The sequence below is a fragment of the Girardinichthys multiradiatus genome, chromosome 18, assembly GCF_021462225.1.
Source record: "Girardinichthys multiradiatus isolate DD_20200921_A chromosome 18, DD_fGirMul_XY1, whole genome shotgun sequence".
Lineage (NCBI taxonomy): Eukaryota > Metazoa > Chordata > Actinopteri > Cyprinodontiformes > Goodeidae > Girardinichthys > Girardinichthys multiradiatus.
Window position 1 is genome coordinate 26,621,602 of NC_061810.1, and position 12,257 is coordinate 26,633,858.

Here is a 12,257-nt window from a genome sequence, read left to right on the forward strand (position 1 = left end):
ATGTTCCACTTTTGTCGCATCAGTTAAGAAATATTTTCTCACAATTCTTGGGGATCATCCAGATGTTTTTTGGCAAATATGAGAAGGGCCTTTATGTTCTTTATGGTCAGCTGTAGTTTTGGCCATGGAACCCACCCTTGGAGGCCATTTTTCTTCAGTCTCTTTCTTGTTGTTAAATCATGATCGCTGACCTTAACTGAGGCACATAAGGTTTTTAAGTGCTTCAGAAGTTGTCCTGGGTTCTTTTGTGACCTGGATGAGTCATCAATGCATTTTTTTGAGTCATTTTGGTCGTCAGCCACTCCTGGGAAGGTTTTCCACTTTTTCATCTTTTATTTGCTTTTGGATAATACTGGAGTATCCCAAAATGCCTTCGTAATTCTTTCCAGCTGATGGATGTTGATGGATTTGTTTCTTATTTGTTCTTGAATGATTTTGGATCAGAACATGATGTATGGTTTTTTGAGATCTTTTACTCCAGTCATGTTGTCAGACAGGTTCTACTTGATCAATGATTTGTTGATTCTGCCAATCTGGCAGTAATTAAGCTTGGGTGTGTTTTTTTAAACTGAACCACAAAATGTGGTTGATCAAGGTTAATTCATAATTTAACAAGAAGGATGATTACCTTTCTACAAAGGGCTACATTGGTTTGCATGACATTTGTTTGTAATTAGAAACATTTAAGAGGGACCAAAATGCAAAAAAAGAAGAAATCTGTAAGGTTGCAAATACTTTTTCACAGCTGTATGTAGAGGTTTTGCTACACTGACAATCAAAAAAGAATAGGCCTGAGGCCTATTGATGTGATGTATAATCAATTTATTTTTAAGGTCGTCTAGCCCAACCCTGAGGCTTATAAATTCTGAAAAAAATCCAGGAGAGATTCTTCACTAAGATGAGATAATTACACTGACTAACATGGCTTTGAGCTAAAAGAGAACTAAGAAAGGTCATCTGCGTTCTTACAACCAAAATGTACAGAAAATGGTTTCCACTTGCAAACCATTTGGAAATTTGTAAAAAAAGAAATACATATATAGAAAGAGTTCAGCTTTCCAAGAATCCCATTTTAGATTTCTAGGAATAAATGATCAAATTGGTTTTTAACATTTAAGAAGAAAACTCAAATTGTACAGCTAATGTGCATATCAAATATTACACTGTAAAAGGACCTCCCAGCTCTTCAAGCCCTAACAGCAGCACTGTAATTTACATAGACAGCCACAAATATACAAAACATTCCTCCAATCTAACAGTTTTTTTGGCTCATGGTTTGTTTTCTTAAGCTTTTAGGGAAATAAGAGGAAAACAAATTCCCCATCACCACAAAAACAGCACTTAAACTGTGCTTCCAGATGGATAAAGATAGCGGTCCAAACTCCAGGACTGTTGCAAAAGAAAATTTAAGAGTAAGATAAAAGATTCACTAATGCTGCAAAGAAAAGCAACCAAGCAAACACACAGAGACCAGACCGGTGAGCAGGGGTGCCCAAATCCAGTGCTCCAGACACTGGACTTGGACACCCCTGCAAATTGTAGATGCATCACTTCTCCAACACTGAATCAAATGAATGGCTCGGTTCCAGGCCTCTGCAGAGCTGAATGACTGATGATGAGGGAATTAAACCATATGATTCAAGCTTTTACATTTTCTGTGGTGAAAAGATTTCATGGGAAATCTCCTTTAACTCATGAGACACAAATAAATCCACCTGAAGAGTCCAAATTTGATTATGTTACTCCAATATCAATTTCTGCAGATCAGTTTTTAAGACTTTTGAAGATGGCTGCAACAAAAACAGTTGACATCATTCAAGAAATATTGTATATAAAACAAACGGAGCTTTTAATGTGAACAAATAAGTTGAGCTGGCTGGGCCTGTGCTGGGTGGGCCAGGTCCCGTGGGGCTGCTGTGGCTCGGATACAACAAAGTTTCCTTGCAGACAGTGCAAGTTCCAAGATTACGAAAGCTTTAAATGAAGATTTGATGCTGGACATATCAGGGGCACAAAATGAGAAGATAGATGAGTGGAAAGTGGAGCCATTTTTGTTTGAATAAGCAAGTATGTCTGTGTATGGCTGCCATTGGGCTGAAAGGAAAACTGCATGCCTCCAGGACAGGCTGAAGTACCATTCCAGTTATTTACGCTGGTATGTCCAAACGGGTTTGGTCACACTTGTAACTGCGTACATATGAACATATTTCTGCTCATGCACATTCATATACAGATGCTTCCAGTCTCTGGCAGCTCAGACGACAGGTCTGAGATTCAGTAATGAAAAACGTGCGTTCCAGAGACTAAACCTCCTCCGAGTTCATCTTCTTTGGCAAAACTCCTGTCCTCACCTCAATCTGTCTGTCTTCTTTCTTTCAGCGGGCTCTCTAAGTATGTGTGCTGCTCAAACGAATGTGCAAATAATTCAGATTTGATGAGAAGGAAGTGATATATGCATTTGACTTTTGGCTTGATTACAAGCATTATTAGGCCTTTCCATCCTTTTTGGGTTGCACATTCTCTCCCTGTGTGTCCTCATAATGTCTATCATATTATTATCTCTCCACCTTCCCCCTTTCTTGTTGTCATGGAGCAGACGAGGTCATTGGGGGTTGGTTCAAACAATGACCGTGATGCGATGCAGCATCTAAGGAAGATCCAGGAGGTGAACAGACCCAAATATTAGATTTAAATTCCCAAAAGTTTCATATTCAAACCAAGGTTTGTCGTTTGAAAATGTGTGAATCCGGTAAACCGTTTCCAACAGGCACCTTTTGTGCACCAGTTTTTGTTTTTCTTCTACAACCTTGGAATGTGACCTCTGATCCTTTCTTTTCATTATACAAGCCATATCTAAGCGCTACTAGTTCATGCTAACCACAAAATGTTTTAATTAGTAAGTTGTTTAGGGAAGATGGCTCAAAGTTAGCAACTTTAAATATCTGTGAATTGTTTATAGATTAACTCCAAAAGACCAAAAAAAGGGGAGAAAATGGTACTTTTACTGATCCATGTTGGTTGTTCATTCAGGCTGCTAGAAAAGAGAGCTAGACTTCAGCGGGTGCAGTTTCAATTAAATTCTTTTGGTAATTTCTTACCTGACTTTTCCGGCTACAAAACTGAGCTGTCTGCTACATAAAGTCAGTTGGTACTTGCTTTGTTTCTGCTGTCTACAAATCGGAGAAGAGAACTGACATGCAGCCGACTTCAGCAGATACCAGGAAGGCTGAGTGGAAAAGTAGCTCTATTTTATTTTTTTAAGCTTTCTGGAATAGAACATGTTGAATCTGGCAGTCCATCGGAAATCTTCAAATTAAGGTAAAGAATCTACAGGTATATGCCTGGCAGAATAAGGATATGTATTATCTTATAATTTTACCAAAATAGTTCTCTGACTTAATGTAGCCAGAGTCAAGACTTGACTCTAATAGAGAATCTGTGGAGGGAACTTCAGATTAGGGTGATGGCAAGGAGGCTTTACAACCTAAAAGACTTGGAGCTGATCACCAAAGGTAGATTATCAAAATTCGAGAAGAATCATGCAGGAAGCTCCTCAGCAATAATAAGAGGGCTTTGATTGCAGTAACATTTTCCAGTTATTATTGAGAAGGTATAAAGTAATTTTAAAATGTCAGTTTTCAATACTGTCAGTCAGTCAGTCATTTTCTACCGCTTATTCCATAGTGGGTCGCAGGGGAGCTTGTGCCTATCTCCAGCAGTCTATGGGCGAGAGGCAGGGTACACCCTGGACAGGTCGCCAGTCCATCACAGAGTTTTCAATACTGCATAAATAAAAATAGATAGACAAATTGCTACTCTTTTTAGGTTGTTTCAGTATATTTTGTGAGATGGCTCTCTGTTTTCCCATCAGCAGCAAACTTCATGCTTAAATGAAAGTTATTTTAAGTCAAAATCTGGCTGGAAATCTGGATGTGGATAACTTTGGGTTGAACTGTACATTCTTTAGAGAATACAGATGGAAAAATCAGTTATTGTTGTGCTTATTCATAAAACAATGCCAAAGACAGATCCATCCATCCATCCGTCCGTCCGTTCGTCCGTCCGTCCGTCCGTCCAGGATCCTTGGGAGGGTTGGTGTCTATCCTGTATCTCGATTGGTCATTAAGCAAGAGGTCATAAACGTTTTTGCTATCAACTGCTCTATAATACCCATGTTGTGGCATTACCTCTGTTGCTAATTTGAATCATTAATGACCATTCACTGGAAGACAAGAACAAATTATTTGCAATTTACGATTTACAATTCTTTGCAAAAAAAATAAATCTCCTTAACTTTTTGCTGCATCTCTTAACCTTTCACCTTCAAAACAGATTAATGATTTATGTAAAGGCTATGAATGGTCACCCAAATGTGTATATATTTGATTTGGATCCTTGGTTTTGGAGCCTTTCCAAAATAATGATTTTATTTTGCAATTAATTCTTAGCGTTGTATATATTTTTTTATTATTCTGGTGCTTTACATTCAGTGAGAGTAAAGGTGATGGTTCAGTCAGACCATCTGGGATAAACTTGCTCATGATCTAAAGACAGTTGAGAACCTGAGTCCCTCAACCTGATGACTGAAAGTGGCTTTTTTGCAGGGTCTTACAGCAAGACAATGTCTGCATTTACTGTTCAGGCAACAAAGAAGTGGCCAAAGAAGCAGCACATTAAAATCATGGACTTGCCTGGTCACTCTCCAAAGATTAGTTTAATAGAAGATCTGTGTAAAGAGATTAAAATTTGAGTTTCTGTGGATCAGACTAGGTCAGACTACCTTCAAAGATGTGTGTTCATACGTGATGACAACCTACAATAAACGTCTTAGCGATTTGCTTGCCAACAAAGATCTTTCCACCAATTTCTAACTCCCATTTTGCTTCAATATCAATTGCTGATTTTACTGAGTGACATGAGTGACATAAACACGTTTTATTTAATGTGTTTTTCAAGATTTTTCTTTCATATTCTGTCTCTCTACCATAAATTCAAACTATCATTAATATTTAAAAATGTTCTTTTTTTGTAATTGTAATTCAGCCGGGGATCAAGTATCTCCCACAGTGTTTCAGTGGAGCTCCTGCATTTTATACCATACTGCCTTTGCAGATATCTGACAAATTGGTGAAATCTAAATAACGTTATACTAAATTGTACTTCATGGATTTTAAATGGTTTATCAATTGATCAAACATTATAAATCATTTTAAAGTTGTGTTTAATTGCATTTTAAAGGCCTTGAATATGATTTTAATTCACTCATCTCTGTTTCTGCAAGCTAACATGCATTTGATCTTTTTGCAGTTAGTTTGAGGCACAAAAATAAAATAATCTGAGCTGGACTAAATTAAATTAAACTGAACTGTGTCGAACTGAAATAAATGTAATTGAACTGAACAAGCAGCTGGTGGTTTGAAGGAGGCAGCAGGAACCCTTCTGCTTCGGTTTTTGGGAGTCTAAACTCTAATCAAAAGCTGACTGCAAAGCATGCTAATGGCCAAAACACAAATGAAACATCTCTCTCCTGTGTAGTCTTTAAAGACATTCATCACTAATAGAGACTGACAAAATATTAGAGCCATAAAGATAATTTCCATTGTGGACTTCAGACTGGCATGTTGAGCAGAAACACAGACTCTATTGTATTTTCAATCTCCTATCTAGACACATTCCTTCTCCTTTTAGAATCAGTTCCTGCATTGGTGCAATAAAGCAACCACCAACATTAACAACAGTAAACTCTGTGTTTCATTTTAACTGCCTTCATGTTGCTTGAAAGAGACAAGAAGCTTGCTTACGACAGCCAAGTTTATGTAATTATGCCATAAGTACTGGATCCACCTTTGCTCACAGCAACACAGGAAAAGATACAATGTTTAACAGCTGTTTATAGGAACAAAGCTCCCCTCTGCAGCTTTCAGTGCTCTGTTAAAGTGGCGAGCTGACAGGCTTCACAATTAGTGTAACATTTACAAGGCTCTGCACGAGCTGTGGTGCAAATCACTGCTGTCACGCTACTCACACATCCAGCTGCTATTCTCTGTTTCAGGCGAGGCAAGGTGCATGTGAGGATTGCAACATTGCTGCATGATTTTATGCCTAAAATGATTGGCAGCTCTTTTTATGTGCATGCAGATATCAATAACAACAGGACTCAGAAAGATTAAATATCAAATCAGTTTTAGGCTTGCTGGTAGCAAATTGTCTTATCAGGCTTGTTTTTACAGCACCAACTAAACACCAGTGCAACTGATTTGGCCTGGGTGACGTTTGCAACAGGTGCTCTGCACATCTGCACAATTGTGAAGCTTCATACCTTAGAAGTAAATAAACTTACATTACCTCACCATGAACTTAATCACCACAGTGATACATAGTGGCGACAGCATCATGCTGTGGGGAGGCTTCTATGCGACACAGTCAGAAAAACTGGTCACAAATAATTGGACAGTAGATAAAGTTAAAGACAGGGTAGAAAACCCATGAGAGACATGAGACTAGAGTGGAGAATACCCGTCCAAAAACAAATATTTATATATATATATATATATATATATATAAGAAAGAGTTAATTAATTTATTGAATTTTTATTTACACACACACATGTGTATCATCTATTATTATCTGTTATTAGTTTGATGCATAGTTATGTTGGAGTTTGAGGTAATACAAGAACGTTGAATTTTAAAATGTTTTTTATAAACTGTCAATCAAAATATACGTCACATCTACATCCATAGCCCTCGCCTTTACTTGCAGGAGGCTTCTTGAAGTTACGACCCAGGCAGTAAGCTAACCATGAATATATCCCAAAAAAAGAAAAATCTCCGATGAAAACAGAGTTTAATTCTGCATGGACAGATTCCTTTGCTTTCACTTTCAACAATACTGTCTTATCTGTGCAAAGACAAAACATCGTTCCCACATCACAAAGAGCCTGCTGTCCTGTGTGAAGATCAAAGTCACAACTTACAGCCCGACAAAGGGAAAATCAGCATGGAGCTTCAGAAATAGAAGTCAAATTTAACAGGTATGAACACTAGTATTTAATCGGCTTTATAAAAGATGTATGTTCAGGGGCTTCGTTTGATTGCTAGCCGGGAAAGAAACCTAAAGAGGACCAGAGCACACTGAAATGGACTTGTCAAAAAACAATTCTGGTTTTACGTTTACTTTTTTAAAACAGCTAATCTGCAAATACTTTTTTATATTAAAGTGGGCTACGTTCTATTTTAATTTTATACAATTACAAGGAGGACTTAAAAATGCCTGCATAGTTCAGTGTTTAACTGATTTTGAAGTAGGCCTACACACATACACTGTACTTCTGTTTGTTAAATTCTATTGTTATAAAAGGTAAAATAATTTTTAAAACATAATGAAAATGTAAAATCTATTAGCTTTGTAATCTTTTGTCACCATTTTAATCTTTGGTGGAAGAGGGACCAAAATGGCTCTTTTGGTCATAAAGGTTTATCGACCCCTGGTTTAGATCATTCATATTCATATGCAAGAATGGCCCAGTCAAAGTCCAGGCCTAAATGCAATTGAGAATCTGTGAGATGTGAAAGTTGATATTCACAGCCACTCTCCATCCAGTCTGACTCAGCATTTTGTAAAGCCATTTTGTAAAGAAGAATTAGGCAAAATATTTCAGTCGTATACGTCCAAAGCTCGTAGAGACATACCCCTAAAACTTTGCAGCTGGAACTGCAGCAAAAATTGGTTCTACAAAGTGCATGCCACACTTTTCAGATTTGTATTCATGTAGAATTTTAAAAACCATTCACCCTTTTCCTTCCTCTTCCCAATTATGTGCACCTTTTGTTGTTGGTCTGTGACACAAAATCTCATAAATTACAAAACGCTGAAGACTGTGGTTGTAATGTGACAAAAAATGATAAAGTTAAACTTTGGGAAGGCACTGTAAAGGGAAAGCTTTGAGGGAAATCTTTCTGATGGATTCAAATGTGCTGCTGATTAAAACCAGCATTGATGTTTGATTATTGTACTGTAAGACTTTCCCTTTATTTCAAAAGTTCAGAAAAGCCTTAATTACCTCTCTGGTTTTTCATCATAGCTGTGATTAGTATGGATGATGAATGGAAATGCAAAGATCCAAAACTGCACTGATTAGAAAATGAAAACATGCGTTTAGTGCAGTTTGCTTCGTATTTTCTCACTGATTTAATTTCTTCCAAGCGCACCTCCTGAGGAGAGGGTAACTAAGGTCAGGAAAATTTCTCAAGGAATGCTTTGCTGGAACCAGCCAAAATCAACTTCCGCTCCATAACGGATAGGGTGTGGCAGGCTGTTTTGTGACCCGCTCTGTGCGTTATCAGGACTACAAAATTATTACCTGGTTCCTTATCTTTCTAAACACACAGAGGTCGGGTGAGATTGTATCAGCAGTGCTTGGGGAAATTAACCGATAGCTAAACACTGCTAAAGCACCAATATGGGCGAATACTAAAATACAGACGGGAAAATATTTACAGAAGAAGTATTGAAGAAAAGGGTTATGCTGAATTCTAACAAGTAGGTTTCCATATATTGTAAAGGTCTAAGATTACAATAACGTTAAGCAGTGCTCTGGCACCATTGTTTGGCACCTGCAGATGACTGTTTGCATTCTGACAACCATCAGTTCCTTAATATTCTTGTTACAGCAGAAGTGAAGGAGTGGTGCACTCCCATAGTGGTCCCGCTCAGGATGCACAGAACAGCTGCGAGGCCAGTGAAAACAATCTCGCACCGGGTGATAAGAAAAACTTGGTGACAACCTCAAAGACCCTTTCCCCTGCAACTGTGCAGCCCGGGGTAACCTGATGGGATTGACGTCTATACATTAGGCTCCTTTATCAATTTAGTAACAATGCATCAGCTTTCCTTCCTTTCATGTTTCATGTTATGGCGAGAAGCTTTCCATGTTGTAACAGCAATTCATGATTAATGTCTGTATTGTCTAAGCCGAGCGGAGCGAGAATTGACTCACAGCTTGGAAATCTTTAATATAAAATTTTGCGCTCCACAACATTGGAAAAAGATTGTATAAATGTTCCAGCTTACCTGGTTTTGGAGCCTTTCCTCCTTGTCCTGTTAGGTAAAAATAAACAGGGTTTTTGTAAACTGCATAAAATATTTTATACAAAAATTGTTTATTTTGCCAAAACTCAAAATTCACAGCTTAATCTACTTAGTTTCGACTTTACAGAAATATCTAAGCCTGCTTTCATGAAGATTTGGTGGTTTTTCTAAAATCATACCTCCTGTCAGCCCGCCATAGCCAAGGCCACCGGTTCCAACACCTCCTGGTACCAAACCGCCTGGTCCAACACCTCGGCCTCCACCTCCATAACTTCCTACTGCTGGGTTCAAACAAGCACACGTGTGACTGTAATCAATTTCATGCTTACAACCATTCTTAACATTTGCAATTACTTTGTCTAACAATCCAGAGTTCTACATATTGAGATTACAAGAATCTGCATCCGATCTGCATCCACCAAACCTAAAGACTTCTCAACTATTCTGAAAGGAATGACGGTCTTAATCTTGAGGGCGTTAGTGGATTATGTGGTATTGTTCATTCATTCAGGTCGAAAAGGTCATTTAAAAAGTTCCCAGTGGCAAGTCACCAGGAGTAGCTGAAGAGTTATGGACATTGTTGGCCTGTCATGATTGACATACTTCTTCAATGTTATATAGAGAAAAAGGACAACTCCAGTTGAGTGACACACTAGAGTGGTGGACCTAGTTTTTAAGAAAGGGGACAAGAGAGGTTCTGATAAACAGAATTAAGTTCTCTTCAGCTGTTTACTAGTTAGGTGTGCATTGAAATGCTGATTTTAAGACCTTTGGGGTATAGTTGCAGTAGCTGGTTATTTGCATCTCAAGTTAGTTACACTGAAGACTATTGGTAAGATACTTATTACTCATAGTCTCTTGACAAAACTCTTCAAAACTATTCTTTTAACACAGTGATTGGCTCTGAATGCTTGGTTTATTTGCCAAAGCTGCAGTTAATCAGTTGTAGATTCTCAGTGCAAGAAGAAAATCTATAGTTCTTTACTCCTGATCTGATCCAACGACTGACTTCAATAGGAATAGGAAATGTCTCTTTACAGCAGCAAACTGTTCTACTTTGTGTGTTTTACTTTTAAATGTTCCAACAAACATAAAGATATCAAATGTTCAAAGGTCACATCAGTCTTCCTGCGGGCGTAGCTTTAATATTTTTGGCTTAAAAAAGCTGCACAGGGTCAAACTTGCTCAGCAAATGGGAGCCGAAAGCTGGCCAACATTATAAATACAGAGAGTGACCTGCTGCTAAAGGGGCCTGTGCTGCAGAGCTGTGAGTGATAGATGTGTGAAGTGACAAGCAACAGAGAGAATATATCTGGCGTTGCAGCATTCCTGGTGAATGCACTGACCATTTTGGCCATCAGAATTATAAAAGATTTCTAAAGAAAAACCGATTTAAAATACCTTATGAAAACTGCAGCTTCATATTTAATTTATCTATAATAAACAAGAGGTAATTCCTAAAACTATTAGGTTAATGGTGTAAAAATCCAATGTAAAGATCTCTTTCACTTACCTCCAGGTTTTGCTGGTTTATAGCCTGCATGTCCTCCTCCAACAGACCCTGAAAGAGTCACAGATTCATGGTATTACTATACGCCAGGTAATGTACAGGATTTGGCTTTACATTTGTTGGAGAAGGTCATATCATACATCAAAACATGCCAAACCCAAAAAAGAAGAACCAATAGGAAATGAACAAGGGGCTAATAGGTAGGTTATTAGTTAATGAATAATATTTCATGCAAAAATTAGTTGATTTCATTACCATTTGTAGCAGGTAGATATGATCAGTAGTCATTCACAGTCTTTCACAATAATATGAAATGAGCTTGTTCATCAGTGGTGTTAAGTGGTGTTATGTTGTTATCTATTTACATAAACCTGTACTCCCTGGAATCATTAAATGGTGCTCTATTTTGGAGTTAATGACAGGTTAAAATTGCAAAATGTTTAACGTAGAGTTTAGCAGAGAAGAATAACAACATTTTCCAACATTGAATGCAATAGCTTGGAGACTGCTGGGTATCAGGCTGTTACATAGATGCTTATTTGCCTTTGTGGGGACCTGACATTAATAATATATACCTTTTTCTGAACTTTTAACTTAAACTTATATTCTGAGAGTTTTTGGGGGACAAAACTGATTATACTAAGATTGAGAGGCTGCTGCAGGGAGGGAGTATTTAGTTAGTTTGCAGGTATGGAAGAGATAAGCATATGAATGAACCCGCAGCTTAATGCATTCTATGACTCCTATCTTTTCTCAGGCCATCGTGCAGGTAGGTATAGTCAAAGTAACAGCAAAAATATCATCAGTAGGTAATAGTTTACAAGAAATTGGTCCCTGGTTTGTTCCCTTCTTAGTTTCTATGTAACTCAGCAGAAACGTGTGAGCCCGATTGTAACACAAAAGTGTTATCCATGTCAGACAGTAAAATGCAAGCATACTGTAAGCTTTTATTTATTAGTTATTGGTTTTCTGTAAATGTAAACTAAATGATATTTAAGCAATGAAGCAAAGTTAAACAGCACTTCAGGTTTTAATATCTGGCAGAAAAACTTAATACGGACTGGTATTATTATTTATTCTGGGTTTGCGGTCTTCAACCTTCTGAATCTTTAACATCATCCTATTTACCAAGCAATTTGACAATTAAATCGGCTTCACAAATAATGAAACAATTTTTTTCTCCTCCACTGTAGTTTAAACTACCACTAAAGGCAAGCAGATTAGTTTGCTGGAGTTGTTTTGTGTTACCTAGAAAGTATCCGGTCCCTGGTAAAGGGGCTCCTGGCCTGTACCCAGGACCAGGTGGTACATACACACCTGCAACACACAGTGGAAAAAGCTAAGAATTACCTTACATCTCCAGAGTACATAATAGCGAAGCAAAATCAGGCAGCTCAAATGCAGTTATCTTCTTCCTCTCTTTCCATTATAATTTTTTTTTATTTCTAAACAAGAATCCCATTTATTAGACAAACATTCTCAGCCACACTCATCATCCTGGAGCCAAGCAGAGACACAAAAATCTGTCCTTGTTGGTCACATCTGGGGCTCATCACAGCTGTGATGAAGTGCACAGCGAAAGGTGTATCACTGAGTCGTCTGCTGGACTAAGAGCAAAAGCAGAACTTTATAGGTATTAGGAGGAGCACTCCTGAA

At 37.9% G+C, this 12,257-nt stretch overlaps 1 protein-coding gene across 9 annotated transcripts in view; it reads right to left on the minus strand.

Annotated features, from left to right (window-relative positions):
• The window catches only part of elna (elastin a), an 87,109-nt gene that overhangs the window by 56,677 nt on the left and 18,175 nt on the right, over positions 1 to 12,257 (minus strand). For 6 of the 9 annotated variants that reach the window (XM_047391583.1, XM_047391585.1, XM_047391579.1 and 3 more), the window contains exons 2-5: positions 11,850 to 11,918; positions 10,605 to 10,652; positions 9,271 to 9,372; positions 9,074 to 9,100 (exon numbers count right to left, since the gene is read on the minus strand). In XM_047391583.1, the coding sequence (XP_047247539.1) occupies positions 9,074 to 9,100; positions 9,271 to 9,372; positions 10,605 to 10,652; positions 11,850 to 11,918 (246 nt within the window). The remainder of the gene's footprint in view (positions 1 to 9,073; positions 9,101 to 9,270; positions 9,373 to 10,604; positions 10,653 to 11,849; positions 11,919 to 12,257) is intronic. The other 3 variants (XM_047391581.1, XM_047391587.1, XM_047391586.1) reach the window with 3 other exon arrangements.